The sequence below is a fragment of the Amblyomma americanum genome, unplaced genomic scaffold (genome assembly GCF_052857255.1).
Source record: "Amblyomma americanum isolate KBUSLIRL-KWMA unplaced genomic scaffold, ASM5285725v1 scaffold_22, whole genome shotgun sequence".
NCBI lineage: Eukaryota > Metazoa > Arthropoda > Arachnida > Ixodida > Ixodidae > Amblyomma > Amblyomma americanum.
In genome coordinates, this window is record NW_027526494.1 from 888,568 (window position 1) to 914,384 (window position 25,817).

Consider the following 25,817-nt stretch of genomic DNA (forward strand, 5'->3'; position numbering starts at 1 on the left):
AGACGAAGTGCTTTCATGATCATTAGATTTTTAGAGGCCGCATTTCAATTTCGCATCGCCCGATTTTGCCACACAATCTGGGTTAATTGTAGAAGTGCACCGGTCTAGGCTTGTACGATCTCTTGGCCTTTTGTTTTTTTTTTTTTTACTTAAGCGCGCGGTCAATAGAACGCCTCTGCACGAGAAGCGTTCGCACGTGACGAAGAAGCAACAGCCTTCCTAGAGCGCCGGTCATGGATCTCGACCCTCCGCCCATGGATAGCACGAAGACGTCAAAGGCATTCAGAGCCTCCAAGAAGGCGAAGAAGAAAGTAGCCCAACAATCGAAAGACACGGAACGAGAGAAGGACTCGTCCAGAACATCGCGCAAGAAGCGAAAAATCGGCGCAGAGAGATCACCCGAACGCCACAGCGGCACAAGAACCCAAGAAGTCGCCGATGAACGCAATCAGGCTTCTGACCAGGCAGGCACGCATGAGGCCCTCGCCGACACACCGACAATTAAAGCTGCAGATGTTCCTGGTACCACCACAACCGATGAGCAGCCAACGTTGTCCCAGCTCCCGACTGCTGAGCATGGCGACGGCACCGCGATGCGACTACAACCGCAAGGCCTCACAGAGACAGAGGGTACCAATATGCCACATTCGAGCGAGGGCCAAGCGCTGCTTCCAACAGCGAGCGACGACTTAGCTGCTGCACCAAGCGGCGCTCCTGCTGACCTCACCACCGTTCCAGCTGAGCCAGTCGAGAGCGCTGACACAGAGCCACATCACACGACGCGCACCATACGCAAAGTGACTCGAGCCCAAGCCAGCGTCGAGGCTGAGGAAACGATCAAGCCAAGCTGCCATGAAGACCAGCCCAGCGCGAGGTCCCAGAGCGCGCAGGCCCAGCCCACCGTGGAACGCACTCAGGATGGGAAGAAGCCTCCGGGTTTTCGAATGATGGTAAGCAATGCCCAGCGCAAAGTGTAGCATAGGTTTCTGAGTTTTCATGAGTGATGACGTGCCTATAGGGCTGCGCTTGTTGCACGACCAACCCCACTGAGCCCAACACAGAGCGCTGCTGAGGGCCTTTTGTATTTGAAATGGGAGAAGTATTATATTTTCACAAGTTAAAGGGCAATGATGTTCATGAGTTCACAAAATTTTGCAGTAAAAATTTGCACCTTTTCCCTTCATCAAGGAGGCTCACGGGGAACCATGATATTTTAATAACCCCATATAAACTTGAGCTAATATCACTTTTATTGGCTGTCCGTAGGCACTAACTTTGCTTCTACTTTTCTTATTTTGTTGTTTCCCACCCTTGCCGCATGCCGCCAGCATATTGTGGGCAGAAGCTGTATATTTTCAAAATTGGCTTGTCTTGTCCTGCAGTCTTGCATTCCCGTATTGTTGCATTTTTTGTTATTTTTCTAGAGGATGTAACCCAGAATTGTAACTGCTGAGAAAAGGTTGAAAAAAAATGGCGTTACGTGATTGAACGCACATTGCACACACGAAAACAAACAACCCGACAGAAACACCTAGAGCTGCTTACGTGTGAGATGGCGTTTGCCCGCCCGCTTACATTGTGATCGCAGTCGCCGCGCGCTGCCACGAGATGCAGCCAGGTTCCACGCAGCTGGCAATACTACCTCTGCTTGGCTCTACGTAGCCGCCGCTGCAACCTTTCTTATCTGCGCGCTGTCCCGGCTTGAGGGTATGATGAGACAGCTAATGGGTTAATGGCCGTGTATGCAGAATTGGTCTTCCTGTACTTACCATTCAGAGGGCACTTGGAATCTTTATATCGCTCTTGGTGCTGCGATTAAATGGTGCGTCACTGCCCTGGGATGACAGGCGCTGCCAGTGGTAGAATTTGTGCGATCCAGGTTGTTCTTGCCGAGCAACCTCGCGTGACCAGTCGTTAATTTAACTGCCACCTGCCAGGCTTCGTGTGGGCGCCCTGCATGTGTTGCAAGCGTTTCTCTGCGGCGATAGCCTGCTTGTCTTTGAACCTGATCTATTCGCGCCGCCACGGGTTCGACTCCCAGATAATGACGTGATATTAATCCTGGATAGTGACCTGATTTCTTTTTCGCCTCTTTTGCTGTACGCTCCCAAGGTGGACATAAAAGATACGATTTTGCTCGGCTCTGAACCTCCGGATTAATGCTCTCGCATTAAGAGAAAATATATGCGTTGAAAGCACGAAACTAAAAAAAATAGGCAGTGGCTTAGCTCTGGTTAAGCCTGGATATACAAGCGAAAATCGATGATGCCGTGATCTCCGAAGCGAGTACTTCTGGATTGGACGAATTTTGTTTCTTAGCTTTTCTGCGTAGTCTAGCAGCAGCCGCACTCTCATTCCCTTCCATGTCGAGTGCCTACGCGTATTCTCTGGCAAGCGCAATATATAGCACTCTTGCGCATGCAGATGACGTTCGTTTCGTTCTTCAGGTGTCTGGGACGCTCGTTGAGCTTTTAGCCTTTCATTTCTTCGTTCCTTTTCAGCCAAGTTCCGTGGTAGCACTTCTGTATCGGTGGTATCACTCTCGTTTCCTTCCGTGTTGAACGCGCACGCCTATTCTCTGGAATGCGGTTATATAGTCGGCCTCCGCGATAAACACGCGCTTGCGGCGAACGTCAAACGATGACACATAGCGCGCGGCTGTGGCCAGCTGCACCGCTCGGGACGTAACGCACAGCAGCGGCGAAAGGTCAGGCGACGGAGTCGGCGACGGCCACATGCGCCGTGTGTGACGTCACTCGCGCTCCGACTACGCCACCTCGCGCGAAGGGCGGTGTTGAGTAGTGTAGAGAAGCTTTTCGCTTCAAAACATCGCGTACCCAGGCTGCATGCAGAGCTCGGCGGTAGAAGTGCGTATACAATAGGGCCATAGAAAGAAACAGCGCCGGGTGGGCTTTCACTGCACAGTCCATCGCTAAACAGGCTCTAAAAGATTGCCTGGATGTAAATAGAGATAACTTCCTGCGCCTTCATTGCAAGGATAAGCAACACGGTGATTTGACTCAGTCGGTCTTGTGCACTGTGGGTTTTTTACCCCGTAGAGTGGCGCAAATTGCGACCTTAGGAGTTTGAAGTTCAATTAAATTTGGGTGCGTTTCTGGTACGCAGTGTCGTTCATATTCGGTGATCTTCATGCCGGTATTGTGCTGGGATGAAAATATAGAGATGGTTTATATATTCATGTCCTGTTTTGCACCACCCTCCCGTTTTAGTCACTCGCCTTGAGAATTATAAAGTATTCGATATGACTCAGGTTTCTCAAATTCTCAAATAAGGGTGCAGTAACAAATTCGTGAATCTTAAAAGCAAATACACCTGAATTAGATTTTTTTGCTCCTCTCCGCCCCTTTTTCATTTGTGTTCTATTAAAATGTTCCGCTTTCCACAAAGCTTTATGAAAAGGCACATCTCGTTTTTTCCGATACCTTTTACTGGTCAGGTGGACATTGAGAATGAAGCAGGAGTGTAGCAAAGAATAGATTAGGTATATTGTTTCATGTGCATTCTCACATATTGCACACACAAAATGCTTGAGAACGAGATAGCAGAAACCTAATACTTCCTCCTGTGGCGCGCCCTTTCAGAGCCCTGATGTCCCCAAGAGGAGCACTTGCATCAAATGTTGCGCCGGGACATCGTGCGTATTACTAGCCGTCATCGTGGCGGTGCATCTGGCACTTCGAGCGCCCTCCCGTGAACGTCACTACGAGACCTGCGACACGCTGGCATGCGCCGCCTACTCGAAGCGGCTCCTAGAGACCATCAACTCCTCAGTGAAGCCTTGCGATAGCTTCACTCATTACGTGTGCGATGGCTGGAACAGTCGCTACGAGGCAAGCGTCCATGACGTTGCCCTGCTGTCTGCTCTTACTCGAATGTACTATATCGTTCGAGATATGAACGTACCAAAAAGTGGGCAAAATATAATGGAACGCGCCGCAGCTTTCTACCTCAGTTGCGAATGCGTTGGCAAAGCCCGCTGCAACGAACTACTGAACGTCGCAGTGGTTCTGGAAGCAGCGAATGTCGTGTGGCCCCTCAAGGCGCAGCGTCCGGATCTTCTACACACCCTGCTCCACGTGTCGATCCGACTTGGTTGGGCAGGCATCCTTGCTTTCGAGGTAAAAGCTACTGGGCCCAAAAAATACGTCCTGCTGCGACCACCGCAAGAGTTCTACATATTGGGCCAGAGGGCAAAAGAGCAGCTCCGTTCCCCTGGCAGCAGGCAACATTATTTCGAGGTACTGAAAACAAGCCTCAAGGCCGCAAGCAGCGCTGCAGTTCACGGTGACTCGGTGACATTTGAAGAAACACGAAATATTGAGCTAAAGATATGGGACGACCTTTGGAAAAGAGCTGCCTTACATCCCACGTCCATTATGAAAGAGGGGCTTTTCTACAATTTCGTCCCAAACCTCACGCTGGAGCGGTGGAAGCAAGCTTTGCGAGACTACAGAGTCGGACTGCGCGAGGACGAACGTGTCGTGTTCATGAGCGATTCCATTCCTTTTGTTCACGCCTTCTTCAATATGTGGAAGAAGTACGGGGAGGAAGAGATGCACCTTCTGCTGTCCTGGTGTACGGTTCAGGTGGCGGCGTGGTTTGCTAACCAGGAGCTGCTAATCAACTTCTACGGCACCGAGCAGAAGGTGGAGATCGTGCACCGGGCATTCTGCTTCAGCAAAACTTTCGTCGTGACCGGCGACGCCCTGCTTCACAGGTGGGTTTGGTTCCTGATAAATTCGTTCTGATAGTTCTGCTCTTATAGTTTGGTTCCTGACAGCAGCAATAGTTCGCGACTTGTGTCTATTAGTTTTGTCCTCGTCTTCCACACGAAGAATACAGTTGTACTGATGAAACTTGATGAAACTGTATAACTGTTTACTTTAATTGCGCTGATATATTTTGGTCTGCATATGACGCGTAGCCATCTGCAAAATTAAAGAAACAATTTGCTGCCGCGCCATGAGGGTGGCGTATACCCATGTCAGGCACTTTCCGGTCTGTTCGCTATGCCTCCCGGGCCAATTTGTATGAAATTATCTCAAACAAAAAAGAAAGAAAAATAAAAATAAAATCAGCTTGTCCCTTCCCATTTCTCTCTCTCTGCTCTTAACTTGAACGGTCAAGAATCAACCGCAGCTGTGTCCTCAAGCGTGTGTACAGGTACGATTTGCGCCAAAGCCGGCTTGCCATGAAGATTTATGAAATTAGACCTAAACAACGGTTCGCTTCCTGAACCTCAGACTGCTTCATTTTAATATTGCACCATGATATGAAACTAACACATGGCACACATTTTCAGATTCAGCGACGCCACACTTCCAGCGAGAATTCGGCCTCAAGCACGGGCACTGATCTTGGACGTTCGCCAGTCTCTGCATGGCCGGCTTCTTCGCTGGAAGTTTTATGATGAGAACCTGACAGTGGTCCACAACTGGAACTCCACATCTGTAGCGCTACTTTACTTCAAGAAACCGGGAGGAGGCGACTCCGACGACAAATCAGGTATGCACGTGCGGACATGCACCCGGAAAAAGACTTTTCCGAAAGCAGTTTCCACTAGCCCTACAAGTGCCTTGCAGGCAATCAAGTTGGAGTATATGTCACAGAAAATGAATCAATCTTTAAATTCTAACGTTCTGGGTTTCTCTCAAAGACAGGTGGCTATTTAATTGGTTCATTCCGGAATCCGGTGACACTATAAATGCACCGAAATATACGGCCGCATTTCACTTAGTTGCGCTGAATAGAAGATCCTTGACTGTCGTTAAACCCGCCGCGGTGGCTCAGTCGTTAGGGCGCTCGGCTCCTGATCCGGAGTTCCCGGGTTCCAACCCACCCGCGGCGGCTGCGTTTTTATGGAGGCAAAACGCTAAGGCGCCCATGCGCTGTGCGATGTCAGTGCTCGTTTAGGATACCCGGGTCATCAAAATTATTCCGGAGCCCTCCACTACGGCACCTCATTCTTCCTTTCTTCTTTCGCTCTCTTCTTTATCCCTTCCCTTACGACGAGGTTTAGGTGTGCGCCGATATATGAGAGAGATACAGCGCTATTTCCTTTCCCCAAAAAACAATTATATTATAATGGACTGTCGTTAACCACAAGATGACATTAATTGAAAATAATTTATTCGATCCTAACTAACGCGGCAGAGTTGTTGTTAGGCTAGTTGGATTGACACTTGTAATGTCATCAAGTAATGCCGTACTTGTATTGAAATCCTTTCTAAAAAAGAATGTGCACTATTGCGTGTGTGTGTCATGGATCTCTCCGGAGAACACTCGGACTGAAAGAATGGACTAGGCGACGGGTGTGCCCACACAAACGCACATTTAATACACCCTACGTGGCACACATCCTAGAACACAAATCTAACAAAACTAACACTAAACACAAAGACTATAAATACACACGACCCGAGCACACTGCTACTAGCGTCTACTACTAGTGTTCTACTATTAGCGGTCGGCGTTCGTGCTCACGGTTGGTTCGGTGTGGTTGCAGCGTTGAATGGATCCAGTAGGCGGCGTCGAGGCGGCGTACGCCGTGCTTGGGCTGGCGTCGCTGGCGGCGTTCGACGCGCTTTGGCTGGCGTCGCTGGCTGCGTCGTACAAGCTCCAGGTCCAAGCGCCCGTGGAGGTGATGCCGGTGTTGTTGGCTTTGGGGGCACCACCCGGATGGGTAGCAACAGCGCTGGAGATACCCCTGGCCGTAGCAGGTGGTGGCGTCCTCTGTTCACTGCCCGGAACGGGCTCATGCACGGCAGGAAGTCCACGATGCGGAGTCGTAGAACGCGAGCTCACCGGAGCAGTAGCCGGCGTCGCTCTCTTCCAGCCGATGTGTCCCTGACCCGCCGGAGCCTCCGCTTCTCTGCTGTTCCCCCCGGGCCTCGCTCTCACTCGCCCTTTTATAGCCGCGGTGTTAGTCCACGTATGCCTTGTTGTCGTCTCCTTCTCTTCTCCACCAATCATCTCTCTTCACCTCACCGAATGCTTCTCCACCAATCATCTCTCTCCACCTCAACGAATGCTTCTTCCTCGTCTTTATTCTTCGCTTAATTCGCGTCTTCTTCACACCCTTTTCCTTTAAAATTTATTTAGGCTCCTTAATATATGTGACAACGGCCCCCTCTCTCAAGAGTTTTTCCATGAAAAACTGCTCACGACATCCTCATCTTCAAGCCATGAAGCCAACCGACTATCTTCTGTGGCGATTCTGGACCCAGCACACAACACACCGCAGAGGTCCAGCACACACCAAACGCACACCACTAACACAGCACAGCAAATTGCGTTTCCAGAACACTGATACACCACTTCCGCTGTCCGCACAGAGTCCTTAATAAACATGTTTGTGTCCACAACACACTCCCTTGTATAATCACATAACACCAACAACAGCAACAACAACCACTAGATACATCAAAGATATACCTATTGCTGTTCAGTTAGCTCTATCTCTACTCTAAGTCTACTTGGTAACATATGACCTCAGTTTTGCTTGGCCCATCCCAAAACGTCTCCCCCTTGATTTGAGTAGAGCTGTAATCCTCTGTCTGCTTCAAATTGGGCTTCTTCAGTACCTCATCCCCTCCTGCGTTTTTCTTCCCACTGCACGGGGGCATCTCGGCAACATGATCTGTGTTCTCGGCCACTACCGAGCATGCTACCTTAAGGGCGTACCGTACGGGACCCTTTCTTCGTATTTCTTCAACATATTTATATGGAAAACTTCCTCAGTGTCATCTATTAGTAATTCATAATTCATATCCCTTTTCTTCTGCGTCACAAGGTACGGGCCCTTCCACTGCATCATTAACTTATCCTGATCCATGGGTAGCAACACAAGAACCCTGTCGTCCGGATTCAGATTTCTGTGAATGGCTTTCTTTTCAAAACATCCCTTGTGGCGCTCACGCGCCTTTTCCAGGCTTTGATGTGCAAGCCTGCATGTTTCCTTCAACCTATCCCGCAACTCAAACTCGTATGTGTATGTGGTCTTGAGATCTGATGCAATCTCTTTATTAGCCCACAGCTACTTGAGTATTGCAAGTGGACTTCTAACGGTTTTCCTATATAACATCTCTAAAGGCGAGAAACCAAGACTCGTTTGCGGCTCTTCGCGGTAAGCGAACAAAAGAGCTGGGAGATATCTATCCCAATCAGTAGGTCTCTCCTGGCACATTTTCTTGATCATGTTTTTGAGGGTGCCGTTGAACCGCTCTACAAGCCCATTCATTACACATGGGATGGTAAGGCGTCGTCAGTAACTGTCTTACTGACAAAAGGTGGTTAACCTCCTTCATTAGCTCCTATGTGAAGTTCGAGCCCCGGTCACTCAAAATTTTCCTCGGGAACCCATAACGCGAAAACATTTCCACAAGACCCTCCGCCACTTGGATACCGTCAATAGTTCTCAGTGGAATAGCGTCAGGATAACGAGTGGCCACGTCAACCAGAGTAAGCACATATATATTGCCTTTGGCGGATACTGGAGAGATTGGCCCCACAATTGCAACCGCCACTCGCTGAAACGGTAGGTCGATGGCTGGCATCTTGCCCAGAGGTACGGGACCAACTCTTGCCTTCCGAACTGTGCGCTGGCACACATCACATGAGCGAACAAAGCGCTTAACGTCACTCTGAACACCCGGCCAAAAGAACTCCTCGGTGATCCTAGACACCGTTTTTTGAACACCCTGGTGTCCGGCCATAATGGCGTCGTGTCCTAAGCGCAACACGGTCTCTCGCATATCTCTCGGTAACACCAGCTGTTGGACGCGCCTTCCTGAACTAAATATGCATTCCCTGTGGCAGAAGACCATTTACCAATTGATATTCGAAGGACGTGCGACTCTTCTTTCTTTCCACTTTTTCCCCGACTCTTTCGAAGCAGGTCTTCAGGCTCGGGTCTTCTTTTTGCCTAATTGCAATTTCGCCCGTGTTACGCTCATGCACATCGTAACAGGAGTGGAGAGTGATGCGTCGTCGGCAAACCTTGGCTTGACCATGTGATCACAATGTCACCTCACCGGCGGGCTATAAAAGGGGCTGCCTGAATAAATCGTTCCTTCTTGTTGTGTCATTTCTGCGTGATACTACATTGCAGTGGCGACAAGATAGCGCGCCGGCGCTAGGCGAACTTACGTGCGCAAGAATGAGTGCCGGGCGGCCACCGGAATTCACGGATGCAGAAGGTACGTGGCCTACGTATCGTGTTCGGCTGGAGGCTTACTTCGAAGCCCATAGCATCGCGGAACCAACGAAGAAGCGAGCGCTGCTCATAGCTTCGCTCACAGACAGTGCGGTGCGAGTGGTGCAGGGGCGGTGTCATCCAAAACAAGTGAATGAGCTGAGTTACTAAAAAGTCGTCCAGCATTTGGAAGACCACTATGCTCCGCAAGTTAACGAGATCGCTGCAAGTTATGCTTTCTTCAGGCGCTCGCAAAAAGACGGGGAGTCTGCCCAGGACTTCATTGCGGAAATTAGGCGGCTAGCTTAGAAGTGCAACTTCGGAACGTCATTGGAGCGCATGTTACGGGACAGAATTGTGTGCGGTGTGCAAGATGAAGACGTCCGGCGACACTTACTGACTCAACGGAAGCTTACACTAGAAGAGGCGGAAGACTTTGTTGTCTCGGCACAGAAAGCCTCCCAGAACACCAAAAGCATGCACTCTTCAGAGCCAGGAGAGGTACATTTTGCCCGTCAAAAGAGTCGTTCATCGAAGCCGCGCCCAAGGCTGGAGAAGTGCGATACATGTGGCAGGTGTGGTGGCGAGTCGCACACCGAGGCGGAATGCAAACACCTTCACGCGGTGTGCTACCGGTGCGGCAAACGAGGACATCTGCGCCGAATGTGCCAGTCCAGCACAAGTTTCCTTCGGCACGCATCGCACCCGGGAGGCCAACGACGCCAGGGCTCCTACGCAATGGCAGCAGCAGGGGACACGAGCTCGGACGACAGCGAAGCCCTGTACACTATTGCAGCGGTTCTCCACCAAGAAGCCAGCATCCGCAAGGTTCGGCCAATTTACAAGGACATTAATTGGAATAACGTCCCTCTTACTATGCTGGTGGACACAGGATAACCCGTGAGTGTCATCTCCGTAGCGACGTTCCGGAAGTACGAGGCGCTGTGGCCGCCGTTGCGCAAATCACAGCTTAAGCTATCCTGCCTCTTGGGCGAACTTCCAGTTGTCGGACAGCTCAGTATGACGGCTACATGCGACGGGAAAGGCATTCCGGGTACGGTCGTAGTGGTCGACAGCGTCGGACCATCTTTGTGCGGCAGAGACACAATCAAGGCATTCAACGAGGCTGGGGTGGCAATGCTGTCGCGTGTGGTCGCGAGTGTGCAACCAGTCGAGATAAAAGCTGACAGCACAGAACTGCAAGAGCTGCTCAACGAATATGCTGACGTGTTTGCTCCAGGACTCGGCGTATGCAAGGGACCACCGGTCACATTGCAGCTGAAAGAGAATGCGTGTCCAAAGTTTTTTTAAGGCCCGTACGGTTCCCTACGCTTTGAGGGACAAGATGTCTGAAGCGCTGGACCAACTGGTTGCGCAAGATGTCCTGGCGCCTGTGAAAACCGCCGAATGGGCAACACCAGTGGTACCCGTTTTAAAGGGCGATGGGTCTCTCCGAGTGTGCGGAGACTTTCGTATGACAGTGAATGCAGCCACAGTGATGGAACAGTACCCGTTGCCTCGAGTGGACGACATTTTTGCTAAGCTGAATGGCGGAGAAGTATTTACGACGTTGGACTTACGCCAAGCCTACAACCAGCTACCTTTAGACGCGGATGCCAAAAAGATAGCAGTGCTGAACACTCAGAAAGGCCTCTTCTGTTTCAACCGATTACCTTTTGGCATAAGTTCTGCTCCAGCTATATTCCAGAGGCGGATGGACGCGCTGCTGGGCGATATTCCAGGAGTTCAGGTTTACCTGGATGATATTATCATCGCTGAAAAAAAGGACGATGTATCAAGGCTGAAGAGGGTGCTGCAACGCCTGCGGGAGTACTGTCTCCGACTGCACAAGGATAAGTGCAAATTCCGGCAAGACGAAGTCACTTTTCTCGGCCATCGGATCGACGCTAAGGTTCTGCGACCAAAGGACGATAACATCAAGGCTGTTATCGAAGCCCCAGAACCTACTTCAGTGAGTGAGCTGAAAGCTTTTCTCGGACTTGTAAATTATTACGGCAAGTTCTTGCCCAATCTGGCCACTGTGCTGGCTCCGCTGTACGCCCTCCTAGCTAAAGGGGCCAAGTGGGAGTGGAACAAGGAACAAGAAAAAGCTGTTCAGAAAGTTAAGCAGGCAATTGTGGCTTCCAAGTTCCTTGCTCATTACGACCCGGATAAGCCACTGCGGCTTGAGTGCGATGCGTCATCAGTAGGCATTGGGGCCGTTTTGTCCCACCGTGTGAACGGTGTTGACTACCCCATCGGATTCCGGTCCAGGACACTCACAAAGGCAGAGCGTAACTACTCTCAGTTAGAAAAAGAAGCACTAGCACTGGTGTTCGGCGTCGCACGGTTCAAGGACTACTTGTATTGACATCGGTTCGTGTTAGTAACCGACCACAAGCCTCTTACTGGTTTATTCAATCCAGGCAAACCAATACCACCGATGGCGGCTGCGAGAATCCAGCGCTGGGCCTTGTTCCTTGGCAACTACAGCTACACATTGCAGTACCGCAAGGGCAGCGAGAATTCCAATGCAGACGCCCTCAGTCGCTTGCCATTGCCGGTTACGGAGCCGCGGGATGTCGCTCCCGACGAGTAAGTTTTGTATGCCCAGTGTCTTGAGGAAACGGCGGTCGGCGCCCGGGAGGTTGAACAAATGACAAACCGATACGCCACTCTTCAACAGGTCAAAAGGTGGGTTGCCGACGGATGGCCTCCGTATCTACCGCAGTATCTTGAGCATCTCCGGGCGTACTTCAACAGAAGAACAGAGCTAACCGTGAGCCACAATTTGGTGTACTGGGGACATCGCATTGTTCTACCTATAGCGGCGGCAAAGCGTTTGTTGGGGCTGCTTCATGAGACGCACCCTGGTATGACGTCCATGAAAAGCACGGCGAGAACGCTGTTTTGGTACCCGGGTCTGGATTCTGACATAGAGCGACTGGTGAAATCATGCTCTATTTGTGCACAGGCCGCTGCGATGCCACCGGCACAGATACCTTTGGCGTGGCCAGCAACCGGGGAAAGATGGAGCAGACTACACGCAGATTTCGCAGGCCCAATGGACGGACATATGGCATTGGTCGTCGTAGACTCTGAAACAAAATGGATAGAAGCAATTCCAATGAAAATTGCCACATCGCAAACAACGGTGGACGCACTACGGTCAATATTTGCACGCTTCGGCCTTCCAAAAACCTTCGTTTCGGATAACGGTCCACCATTTGTGGGCGCCGTTTTTCGCGAGTTTCTGGCACGAAACAACGTAAAGCAACTCACAACAGCCCCTTATCACCCACAATCGAATGGTTTAGCCGAAAGAGCTGTGCGCACGCTCAAGGAAGGGCTAAAGAAAAACCCTGGAAAAGACCTGGAAATGCGTATAGCTCGGTTTTTGTTCCGATATCGGCGAACGCCTGTTAAGCATGGCAAGTCGCCCGCGGAACACTTATTCGGCTACCAGATAAGAACAAAGATGGATTGCATCACGCCCGGTGAGAAGTCGGCAGAAAGCCAGCGAAGAGTAGGTGCGACTAAATTGGATGTGGGAGAACCGGTCTGGATGCGCAGTTTCGGAGCAGGTCGCAGGTGGATTCCAGGAGTAGTGCATGGTCAACAGGGCTCCAGGATGGTCTCCGTTGACTCGGAGCAAGGTCTTCAGCGGCGGCACTTGGACCAACTGAGACGTCGGACTGAATCAGAAGACAGAGCCCCTGGAGAAGTTGGCAAGCGGGAACCTGCGGACGACGCTCCGACCACGTCGCAAGATAGCCCAGAAGCATCCGGGACGAAAACTGGCCCGCCTGGTTTGCGAAGATCAACCAGACAGCGACGGCCACCTGTACGCTTTCCTCTTTAAGGGGGGAGAGATGATGCGTCGTCGGCAAACCTTGGCTTGACCACGTGATCACAACGTCACCTCACCGGCGGGCTATAAAAGGGGCTGCCTGAATAAATCGTTCCTTCTTGTTGTGTCATTCCTGCGTGATGTTATATTGCAGAGAGCGGACGCTGCGTTGCTCGGGCTGTCGCTTGAGCTCTTGTCTCCACTGCCGACGAGAAACTGACTGCACCCGTCTGAGCTGTCGCGGGCCTTTCCTCCTTTGGATGTTCTTCAGCGTCGAACGCTAAGGCGCCCGTGTGCTGTGCGATGTCAGTGCACGTTAAAGATCCCCATGTGGTCGAAATTATTCCGGAGCCCTCCACTACGGAACCTCTCTCTTCCTTTCTTCTTTCACTCCCGCCTTTATCCCTTCCCTTACGGCGCGGTTCAGGTGTCCAACGATATATGAGACAGATACTGCGCCATTTCCTTTCCCCCCAAAACCAATTATTATTATTATTATCCTCCACTCGGGATCGGGCTCTTCGACACTTCTTGCACCCGTAATGTTTCCCAAGATGAGATCGTAGATGGGTTGGTCTACGCATTTTGCCACTACCTGTTCAGTATAATATGGAGTGGACGCTAGAATCCTTGCTTCAGGAAGGTACCTCACTGTGCTATCCACAAGAGTGACGCCGACGCTTCCCCTGTAAGATCCTCGTCCTTCACAAGGCTTCATCGAACCAAGACTTTGTTGGCTCCGCTATCTCTAAGCACCAATATAGGACGGTCCCCTATTTGCCCATCCACTACTGGCATTGCTGCTTTCGACTTGGGTGTCCCACTCACTGCCTCATTTTCCAGCGGCGTTTGCTCTCCTTTCAGCTGTGGAACTTCGGGTGGCGTGACAAGTTCTACCCTAGAGTCGACAACGCCTGCAGCTCGGTCCTGAGTTCAGTATCGGCACTCATCTAGAGCATGACCGCTCCTCTTACAACCTTGACACACAACCTGTATTTTTTGGGCAGCACTACTAGTCTGGCAGTCAGCTGCACGGTGCCCCACCTTGCCGCAGAGAGAACACCTTACTGGCGCCTTATATGCACTGGCTTGGTTTTGCCGCATCTGTCTCTAGGGTCTTTTGGGTTTCTTTTTTGCCTTACTCAAATTCCTTAGCCCTTGAGCCTCGAGGAATTGGTCAGCAGTGTCGGCGAACTCTTCCAACGAACACAACTTTCATTCCTTCAGGAATAGCGCCAGCTTTGAGCTGCAACACACTAAAAATTGCTCTGTGACCAGCTTGTCACGCACACTTTCAAAACTCTTTTCTGTGTTTGACATATCAAGCCACCTCTCAAAATAGTTGGTCAGCCTGCAGGAAAACTGCTTCGCGGTTTCCGAATCCTCAGGTTTCGGGGGGCGAAATCTCTCACGAAACCCCTCTGCCATAAGCCTGAATCTTTGGAGGTGTGCCTTTTTGACTTTCTCGTAGTCCATGGAATCAGCAGCAGGCATCCTTCCAAACACATTCAGCTCTTCTGCGACTAAACAAATGCTCAATGCCGTGGCTCATTCACTGCGCTCCCAGCCTTGCCGCAAAGCTATCCGCTCGAATCGTTGCAGATATGCATCCAAATCATCTCTCTTGTCATCGAAAGGAGCCATCAGCTTCCTTGGACAAACTCTGGCCAGTCGAGGAGATTCTGTACCCTCTAAGGAACGCTGATCATTGTCCGTGATCTCCTCATATCCTCCCGCGACATGAGCCTGTTTCCACAAAATAAACTCCTTCTCCCGTTCTATCATTCTTTTCTCCTGTTGTTCTGCCTCGCGGGCTTTATTAGCTTCTCGCTGTTCTGCCTCGAGAGCTCGTTTCGCCTCGCGCTCTTCTGCCTCGCGAGATCTTTTCGCCTCGCGCTCTTCTGCATCACGAGCTCTTTTCACTTCTCGCTCTTCCGGCTCACGAGCTCTTTTCGCCTCGCGCTCTTCTGCTTCGCCAGCGTCTGCGCGTGCTTGCGCCCTTTCCTCTCTCTGCCTTTTTGCCTCTTCTTTCTCCTCGTCACAGAGACGCATCGCCTCTTCCTTGCTTAACCCTAGCTTGAGCGCCAGCTCTAAAGTTTTTCCAAGTCCATACTTTCTGCCGTCGAGAGATCGGAAAAATCCGAGACAAAGCAAAAAAGAAAAAGGAGATGTATCCTGGCACACGCTCGCCACTTATCTTTGTCATGGATCTCTCCAGAGAACACTCGCACTGAAAGAATGGACTAGGCGACGGGTGTACCCACACAAACGCACATTTAATACACCCTACGTGGCACACACCCTAGAACACAAAACTAACAAAACACAAAACACAGACTATAAATACACACGACCCGGGCACACTGCTACTAGCGTCTACTACTAGTGTTCTACTATTAGCGGTCGGCGTTCGTGCTCACGGTTGGTTCGGTGGGACTGCGGCGTTGTATGGATCCAGTAGGCGGCGTCGAGGCGGCGTTCGCCGTGCTTGGGTTGGCGTAGCTGGCGGCGTTCGACGCGCTTGGGCAGGCGTCGCTGGCTGCGTCGTACAAGCTCCAGGTCCAAGCGCCCGTGGAGGTAATGCCGGTGTTGTTGGCTTTGCGGGCACCACCCGGATGGGTAGCAACAGCGCTGGAGATACCTCATGCCGTAGCAGGTGGTAGCGTCCTCTGCTCACTCCCCGGAACGGGCTCAGGCACGGCAGGAAGTCCACGATGCGGAGTCGTAGAACGCGAGCTCACCGGAGCAGTAGCCGGCGTCGCTCTCTTCCAGCCGATGTGTCCCTGACCCGCTGGAGCCTCCGCTTCTCTGCTGTTCCCCCCCGGGCCTCGCTCTCACTCGCCCTTTTATAGCCTCGGTGTTAGTCCACGTATGACTTGTTGTCTTCTCTTCTCCGCCAATCATCTCTCTCCACCTCACTGAATGCTTCTCCACCAATCGTCTCCCTCCACCTCACCGAATGCTTCTTCTTCCTCTTCTTTATTCTTCGGTTAATTCATGTCGTCTTCACACCTTATTCCTTTAAAATTTAATTTAGGCCCCTTAATATATTTGAGGGTGTGATACGACCTCGGCTTTACACAGAAGCGAGTCGCCTTTTTTAAAATCTGTCTTGTAGGGTATGATGGTGTTATCACGTTTACTAGGCGTGATGTGGGTGTATCCGCCGCGCATGCGCCTTCATGTCTTATATATAGAGGTGTCAGCTTCTGCTCTCAGCTTCTGTTAGTTTGCGCTCATCCTGTCATACCTTACACCTTTGTGGCATCTTTTTTGCGCATAAGCGTTGATGGCATTAAAACTAACCAACGCGACTACAACCCATTACAGCATTTATTGCTTGAAACTACTCATGAACTCATATTCGCTTTTTACAAACCTATAGCTAAGTTGACGTCATATTTAGGTATCAAAGGCTTTTATCACGTGTCTCTATCAGAATTGACGCTAAAACTTCAACTCATTCTTGCCTGTCGTAACATTACAAATTGCATGAAATATCTTCCAAACCAATATCAATAAATCAATTTCAAGGTCATGCATCAAGCCTTTCGGCAGGGTCTGGTGTGCAGTATGCACCAAAGAAATGCGTGTGGATCCAATGTATTCTTTGTTTAGATCAACAACCTGACGTCAAGTGCCAACGTAACAATGTGAACGTTCGCAGGTGCTGCAGTACCTACAAAAAATAGTTCCCATGAGTACCATGCAAATGTGAACAATGCATATCGTAGAACCGCGAAGCGATGTCTAAAATTAATGATCACGTTCAATCGCGTAAACGAAATGTTTACGTACTCATTAAAAAAGTCATTTTTACATATGAAATTGAAAGTCAATCTGATCTGAAATAGGGCAAATATGCATCATATGTTGCGTGAAAAGCAATCTTGCGCTTTTATCTCATAAGCGATTGATCCCGTCAACAACTCCACATGCATAATAAGTTACATGCTGGTCTGTTGTCCGCTCTCTGTACTTGAATACAATATGCTTTGGAATGTGATTGCAATTCCTCTGTTTTGCTAAATTTTAATTTGCCAACAGGCTCTGAAACCAAGGCGCACAAGATGTTTTTTTTTATAGTGGAGCTGATAACGGTTATTTTTATTATGCAACTATAATATCGCTCAAAGATAATCTGCTGAAAGCAGAAAAAAACAACCACGTGCCACAAGTGGGATTCGAACCTACGACCTCCCAATTTCGCGTCCGGTGATCTACCTACAGAACTACGTCGGCGGCGGTCTAATCTTTTGCTTTCTGGTGTATTTACTTTCGACGTGCAGCCTAACCATGAGATTGTTTACTGGCGTCCACCTCGTCCATAGCGGGGGACGTAGTTACTACTGTATTACCGTGACTGGGACGTAGATCGTAGTCGAATGTGGAGCGTGGAAAGTGTGTGAGAACATTCTGTCACGTACCCGGCGACAATCTTTGCCTCGTTGTTGTGGCAGCGACACAAGGCTGTGTGGGAGGGCTTTTAAGCTCTCGCAAGAAAAAAAGACAGGAAATAAAAAGAAAGAAAAAATTAACGTGGATTAGCCCAAGCTAATCCAGAATATACAAAGCGAAAGCGAGATTGAGGTCTCCACTGACCCTCGGAGCCTGTTGTGCGCATTTCTTTCCGTGAAATGAACGGTCTTTACATAGTTGTCAACGCCAATGAACTCTTTGAACGCCGTCAATTCATTGTTTTGTTTGGTTTTTGAGGAAAGGAAATGGCACAGAAACCGTTTCACATATCTCGGTAAACACCCGAACAGCGCCGTAACGGAAGGGATAAAGGAGGGAGGAAAAGAGGAAAGAGAGAACTGAAAATTGAAAGTTGGATGCTGAGGAAAGGCGCAGCGCTGCGCAGCGGCGGAAGACCTTTGAATCGATGCTACTAGTGGCGTATACGCAATAGTGACTAGGGAGCAAGACAGAGAGAATATTGGCAGTGGATTAGCTCGGCTATGCCAGGTTATACGTAGCGAAAGCTATGGCATGGCATGGTTAGCCTTGGTTAATCTTGATTGCAAGTCCAGGTTAGTCTGGTTGTCTGGCTATGTTGTTTCGCATTAAAGACGACACAACTGTGGTTGCGGCGCACGCGAGCTCTCCTTTTCAATCCTCCGATATGTTAGTCAGGCATGCGACGGACCTTTCGAAGCGAGCGGAGGCGAGCGCAACGACAAAGAACCCGGAATGACCTCACACCAAACGGCGACGAGCGGCGAGGTGTGACATCATGCCAGACGGCGCGGCGAGCGCACAAAGCACAGTAACCGTCTCACATATCTCGGTGGACACCCGAACCACGCCGTAAAAGAATTGATAAAGTAGGAAGGTAAAGAAGAAATAGAAAACTGAACATTGAAAGTCGCATTTTGTGGAAAGGCGCAGCGCTAGCTGCGGCTGACCACCTGTGGCTCGGTGCTACTAGTGCCGCATGCGCAGTAGTGACTAGGGAGCGCGAGAGAGAAATGCGCCGTGTGTCGTCACTGCTCCTCGCGCATTTGCACCATGGCGCTCCACGAATCATGCGAAACTGCTCAACCTGCGGCGGGTAAAGCTTTCGCTTTAAAAACGAGCAAGACAGGATAAATATCTTGCGAAACATTGTTTATCAAAACTGCTTGAGGAAGGACAATGAGAGTAAGGAGGGGCATTAGCTCTGGGGTGTTGAATACGACTTTTCAGGGATATATAATGGTTAAGAAGACCATTCATGATAGGGTATCATTATTTGGCTTGGCAGGCGTGGATATAAGAGTCCTAGGTTTTTCGTCAAGATCCTATTGATTAAGTGAATATATATGATTTAGAAAAGAATCCACATAGCGGTGAATATTTGTTTAGAATGTGAATGCTTTTCTAAATCATCCACCTTCCGCCCTCGCAGATTATATTTTCATTGGTCACGGAGTCATTGCTTCAGGATTATGTATTGCGACATAGTACAAATCAGAGGGCTACGCTGAGCCCGGTTACTCCTACAATGTTACGTGTGTAGGTAGGTGTTTGTGGTATGCAGTACAAGTGAGAGATTTCACAATTACACGTGGCTCAAATTTATACCATTTCCGGTGCGGGAATGCAGAAGCCACGGACGGCCACCAGGAAGGCTTAGTGGACATGGGCGAGTCGCTGGTGGCCAACTGGCAACTCGCCGCTCAAGGTTCGTTCCTGAATCCGTCTTCCTGGCGTCTCTCCAAGGTCATCCAAGAGCTAGGACTGTACGTACTCCACGCCGATACGGAGGAGCCCGACGCGTCCCTGCTGCCGTACGCCTTCAGCTTTCCGTACTTCGATCATGGAGCCACTGATGCGCTCAACTACGCCGGGATCGGCAGTCGCGTAGCGGAAGCGCTGAGCCAGCTCTTCTTCTCGGCCTACTTTACGTCTCCGGAGGCATTGGACGCGTTCAAGAACCAATTTCATTGCATGGAGAACTCCACATCTAATAAGGTGAGACCAGAGCCAAGCCCTTCAGAGGTGTTAGCAGACTTCCAGAGTTTTCTGTGTAAATGTGAGTCACCTTGAATGAGTGATCTCATGTGTGTTATCGAGCTTCTTGCAGAGGTTATCGCTCTGCGCTTTACTAAGGGCAAAAGGACTCAACAATGAGAACCCCTACGCCCTCTTAGCTGGTTCAGGTTTCCTTAACATGGCCGTCTGTATAGGGCTGCGCTGCAGTCAGATGAAAGGAAACACAAGTGATGCGGAAGAAACAACAAATGAAGAGGGCGGCGTCCTAAGTAGTTGCAGCCATTCTTCCATGAGTCTTTCACAAACTCATGCTAGTGCGAAAGAGGTAGTGCGAAAAAGGCAAACTACCACGCTTCTGGAACTGTACTGCTTCCTTGGTAAAGGCAGTGACGGGGCACCACCACATTCACCATGCGGGACAGATGTGACGTAAAATTCCGTAGCATCTCTATATTAACTGACAGTTACATTTTGCGAAAGTGGTCGTCTTCGTGAGCTATGGAGGCACAGACTGCAGCTTGCAGAATGCGCGGTGAGGTTTCCTGGCAAAAATATCGCATGCTTTTCTATACTTGCGCAATCTGTCGTCAACGCAGCGTCTCGTTTCTTATGAGGGACCTATAGCACCTGCCAGCGGTATATCGTAGGCAATTTCCTTCTTGCATTACTTGCTCTTGGTCTTATGCTGTGTCGATAACAGCAGTTGAGCTTAAAAATCAGCATGTATTAAGGTAGCGCCGAAACTGATAGTGACAAATGGTCGCCATGGTGTGTGTCGCGAGGAAATGTCTGGTAGCAAGGAGTTCGAGAACATTTTTGGATAGGTGACATTTCCCTATTCTCTCTCAGCATTGTCAGCATTCCAATACTGTTGCGTCTAATGTAGTTCATGGTTTCTGCAACGACGCCTTCTCTATTGTGTCAGGCATTAAAATCTACTTGAGATTCACTCATGACGCACACATTGCATGGCCCCTCTCAGGCTGCGGTAACCGCCGCAACCTGAAGAAACGAAGCTTCTGTGTTTGTGCTGGGGAAGGCTGGAATCTCCCTCGGGGATGTCGTTCTTTTAGTGTTGATGCGATGAACGAAGAAATACTCCCCTTCTTTCAACCTAAAAAACAGGTATTCACTTTAAATATTGACGAGCTCTCATAAAATTTGACGTGGCGAATCTGCGACAGGCAGGGTTTCAACCGTTTCGCCTCTGCTTGTGCTTCGAGTTTTCTGGGGCAAGTCGGTCGGCCCCATCGTTTCGACGACTGCCCCCGTGGGCGGGAACACAGATTTGGTTAATTTTGTGGTCGGAACTGCAGCCGCGCAGGATTCATGCAGCGAGAAGGCAGATGCACCCTGTGGAGTATCTTAGAATTGCTTGTTTTGAGTTCCTGAGGACTGTGGACGTGTGGTGGACAGCGATGGCTTCCGCCATCGCTGTCTCTTCCACTGAGGTGGGGGGGGGGGGGGCGCACCGTGGCGGCGGAGATAAGGCTAGACTGCGGCGTGGTTGCACAGACCACGCATATTGTTGCTTCTTGCGTAGCCGCGTACATGTAGGCTGCGTGTTCGTCGGAACGATAAAAATCATCCAGTGCCCGTGCTTCGTGCTGACGGCACGCGTTGTGTCAATCAGAGAGCATGTTCTTGGGTAGCAGTTTGGTAACGAGGTTCCTATCTACGCCTGTGGGGATGCGGGCTGCGGGATGGGGATCGCCTATTGGGTTGACGTTCAGCCGGTCAAGGATGAGATGCCCGTTTGCTTCTAGAGAGGCGACGAATTTGGTCCGTCTTGTGTGCATCTGCAAGTTCTGTAAAAGTGTTCTAAATGTCGAGTTAAAGGAAGTGTTCGGTGCTGGCGTATGGACACCCTAGGACAGCCTTGTACTCCGAGCGGATGATGCTGTTTTTAGCCCCGTCATCTTTTTGCGAATGTGATAGTAAGTGTAAGAGTATACTATGCTTATGCTGAAAAATGCCTGTGTTGACCAGCAGAGGTCGTCCTCCTTCATTCATTTACGGTATGGGGCGGATAAGGCCGATTAATAAGCGAGCTGCGGTACCAGCATGCCCAGGACCCGAATTGTCCGGATGGAAGGTATGGGGTGTGTGTCGATGTGGAGTGTGATGAGCTCGTGTGCTTCGGGGGCGGGTCGCCGCACTGTCCTGTCATGGATGACAAGGATTTCCGATTTTGTGGAGAACGTGATGCCTTTCGCGTGTACGAAGGTGTGGACGGTGTCAGTAGGTCTCTGGAGGAAGATCTGCATCTTCCCGTCTGAGCCAGAGTTGGTCCAGAGTGTGATGTCGTCGGCTCAGAGGGGGTATTTTACGTGAGATATTCCGTGCAAAAAGGAAGGGGGGAAGACCCCTCATGATGACGTCAAATATTTGTCAAAGTGGAGGCGTGTGATACGCTGTCAAGTGCGGTCATCGCAGTCTGAACCGTGACGTCACCCGCAACTTTCCGGGAAGAAGAGTGTTTATTTCTAGACATACAGGTGGTGGTAGTGGAGAACATTTATTCATGGCTATTTACAGAAGAGAGTGTGGACTGGCCTTAGCGGCCAGCCCCTTACAAATTCTAGGAGGGGTTCGTAGTTCGAGGCCCTTGGCTTCCGCTGTAGCTCGGGTCGTAGCGACGAGGGCTGTTTGGCTCTGTAACCCAGAAGAGCCGAGCAGGGCAGCCTCCCAGCTCAGTCTTGTAGGTGAGGGTAAATGGGGGTAAGCAGGGTTAGAATGGCAAGCTAACACCATGTGGTACACGTCCGAGAACGCGCATTCATAATGCGGGCACTCCCGGTTAAAAGCCGGATTAAAATATTGCAGCGATGCCGGGCACGGTACCGTGTTGGTATATAAGCGAAGGAGACAACGCCCCTCGCTTTCGGTTAGCCCTTTCGCAGGGGGATGAAAGCGGCTATGCTGTGTTTGATAAAACTGAATAATTTCTTTGTATGTGATAGCCGGATTAGGTTCTGATACCTCAGTCGGGGACTGTCGAGACGATGCCCGGATATTGAGCGCGCGAGCGTAGGCGTCTGCAGCCTCGTTTCCTTTTCCCTCCAGTCCCACATGTGTTGGGGTCCAGATGACGACACGTTTGACCGGGCGATCCCGGTACTCGAATCTGTGTAAAATTTTGGCGGCGCATTGAGATTTGCGTTTCATATGTAGATTTCGACAGGCTTCGAGGGAGTCAGTAATGATAACCCGGGAGTCTGGTTCTTCAGCGACGAGTGCTATGATGTCCTCCTCCGCGTGTGTATTGTTTGGAGAACGGAAAGAAAGCCCCTTGAACATACAGAGTCAATCACACTTGTCTTGAGTGCTCGGGCGGTGTGCTGTGGATAAAATAAAGTGAACTCTTTTCTCAACTGCTTACCTAGCGTTAAGGCGCTGATGCCTGTGCGGTCCACGTGTCTATTCGGCTGCTCTCCAGCGCAAGCATTATCAGTGAAATTCAATAACTGCTTTGGAATGTCCTCTTATTTTCCCCGCACGGCACCTCGCGAGCACTCTAGACAAGTGTGATCGACTCTGTACGTGTTTTGATGGAATACTCCCGCCGTATACCATCACCCGTGGTGTGGGCCAGCAGCATCCATGTAGAAGACTCCGTAGCAAGAGCCATAGCGGTCGTTAAAGGACGTCGCGCGCGTGGTTCGACAGCCCTCGTGAGTGTCCTTTGTCATGTTCTATGACAGAGGTTGGACCTGCAGCGCGTGGCGCTAGTCCACTAAAACCTTGGCCCTTTCCTCTGCATGCGCGTTGCAGGCAATGTGCAGGCCGTTTAGGAGGCTTTAGCTGGCTTAGGTTTTGTTCAACCGCAAGTATTGGTTCTTAAAATGCTCCTCATGTAGCTACACAAAGGTGTTGGTCATCCGAGATAGCTGATTCGTTGATTAGACGTAGCTACGCAAAGGTGTTGGTCATCCCGAGATCGATGAGCTGTTTATTGGAGGTTGTTATGGGGAGGTCGAGGGCGTGCTTATGCATTTCACGAAAGATCAGCTCTAGAGCGTTCTATTCACATACAGGAAATGGGCCTCGGGCCAAAAGCTGCAAAGGTAGCTTGAGAGATGCTCGATGCCCGGAGAAGAGAGTGCAGCAGGACATGCTCACAAATATACATATAGAGAATTAAAATATGTAGTATGGTAAACAGCAAAAACAGGGGAAATGCCTGCGCTCGTGAAATTAGAATGAAGACAGAAGCAACAGTGACAACGTGGCTTAACTTTTAAAAAAACTAGACAAAGAACAGAGAGTGTGCGGCATTGATGAAATATAACTTAGTGTTTAATAAGGGCGGTAAAGATGCTTGGGTTGTTTATGCTCTGGTGATTTAGTGTACATGATGAAACGAAACGAAGTCTCACATTTCCGTAAAACGTCCTCGCTCCAGGAACAACCGATATTTGTTCGCTTCTGGTATGAAAGCGTCTTTCATATGGCTTCTTCAGGAAGTCGGATAAGCATTGTGGTGAGAATCTAAGTCAGTGTAACAAGCGGTACTCAAACTTGGTATGCACCGGGTGAATACTATATGGTGGAAATAAAGCTTCATCAAAGTCTCCGGCTTGGATGTTCCCTCCCGCAGATCTACCGGAGGTCATACGCACCTTACCTGGAGCCCCTCTCTCTGAAGACTGCTCTGTACGCGTACCGAGCGCGCAACGCCGCGACGGACGTGCGTGTCCGCGGCCTCGAGTTCCTGACCCCAGAGCAGCTGTTCTTCGTCGCCGCGTGTTATGTGCGCTGCGTGAGGCCCAGCGGACCTCCGGGCACCGTCGACGGGCAGTGCGACAAGACGTTTCAGCACGTCGCCGAGTTCGCCGATGCATTCCAATGCGCGCCAGGAACGCGCATGAACCCCTCGCATCGGTGCGAACTTTTGTGACCGCCCTCCTGCGGCGTTTTGACTCTCGTGTTGTGCTGATTTGAGTGAAGTGAAAAAAAATAGACTTTCTTGAATGTTTGTCAAAAAGGCCAAGCTTGTTTGTCGCAGTAGAAACGTTTGTACAACGCATTAAATAGTGGCACTGTTATCGCTAAATATTAGTTTTTACATCGATATACCTTATAGTAATCGTCACCGTCCTGTTATATGGAAGCAGTCCTTGAACGCCATAAATCTTTTAACCTGCTAATGAAAGAATCACTGACGAGGAGGAGGATAAACTTTATTTCATAGTAAAGATTATACAGAGATAGCTCTTTTCTGGAAGGCTTCTCAGTCCAAGAGCCCTCTGGCCTCCCCTCCAGCCGAGCGCGGTCAATCAGTCTGCGCTGTTCGCAAGCTCGTGTGGCCAGACGGGCGGTCTCTCTGGAAACTGGAGTGGGTGTGTGAACGGGCGGTACACGGATGCGATATGGGCAAGCCCAGATGTAGTGATAGAGTGTTGGGGGATATAATTAGCTCCGCAGGTGGTACAGTATGAAGGGAAAACAAAAACAAGCGAAAATAAAAAATAAGAGAAAAGAGAAAGTCGGCAGCGACACGTAAGTCTACTTACATGGGAGAAGGCGTAAGCCAACCTGCTCACATCGCTAAGGTATTTGTCGCGCGATGGGGCGCGATGAAACCCGATGTGCACGCAGCTGCCAATTCTACCTCTGCATGGCTCTAAGTAGCCTCTTAATAGATTCTTGGTGCTCTTTGTGAATGGCGACCGCGTTGAACGCAAAACGCCCGAATGCTGTGCGCCCGTGGTCTGTGCGATGTCAGTCCACGTTAAATATCCCCAGGCAGTGGAAATTATTCGAGAGACCACTACGGCACCTCTTTCTTCCTTTCTTCTATATATAGCTGGCGTTCGGTGCGACATGGTTGGGTCAGCGCCCTGAAGAAGCGCATGCGCTCCCGGCAAGAGCCGGGTTCCAATATTGCCGCCGCCCGGTTGACGAGACCTCGGGCATGGTGACTGTGGCTTCTTTTCTGGGGTTCCCAGAGTGCATGGACACACACACCAGGGGCCAGATTACGCAACTGTAAATTAGAAAACTTGTCAAAAACTTGTCACAAAGGTGTCAATAAGCCTCGCTCCTATTGGTCGGTCGTGGCCGGCGGCCATATTGCTTTTTTGCGTCATGGGTGGCTGCAGATTATGTCAAGGATGTGGAAGGAGTGGTGACGTTGCACACATAATTATACAGCCGCTAATTGACAGTTTTTTGTCACAGTTTCGAGGCCGTCAATCTTGCCATTGCCTTTGTGACAGAAAATGCTGGCGGTGTACGTGGCCATACGACTAAGGCGGCTGCACTCGCGAGCAA

At 50.2% G+C, this 25,817-nt stretch overlaps 1 protein-coding gene across 1 annotated transcript; it reads left to right on the forward strand.

The window, feature by feature from the left end:
- Positions 1–196: 196 nt before the first annotated feature.
- On the forward strand, positions 197–24,691 carry LOC144111980 (endothelin-converting enzyme 1-like). Its single transcript, XM_077645068.1, has 5 exons — positions 197–950; positions 3,603–4,738; positions 5,324–5,526; positions 19,153–19,520; positions 24,142–24,691. The coding sequence occupies exons 1-5, from the start codon at positions 234–236 to the stop codon at positions 24,439–24,441; spliced, it is 2,724 nt and encodes a 907-aa protein (XP_077501194.1). The 5' UTR covers positions 197–233; the 3' UTR covers positions 24,442–24,691.
- Positions 24,692–25,817: the final 1,126 nt, after the last annotated feature.

Coding starts and splice junctions, on each gene's coding strand:
- LOC144111980 (XM_077645068.1), top strand. CDS start 234: ATGGATCTCGACCCTCCGCCCATGGATAGCACGAAGACGTCAAAGGCA. Junction 5,527..19,152: donor CGACTCCGACGACAAATCAG/GTATGCACGTGC, acceptor GCGGGAATGCAG/AAGCCACGGACGGCCACCAG. Junction 19,521..24,141: donor AGAACTCCACATCTAATAAG/GTGAGACCAGAG, acceptor TCCCTCCCGCAG/ATCTACCGGAGGTCATACGC.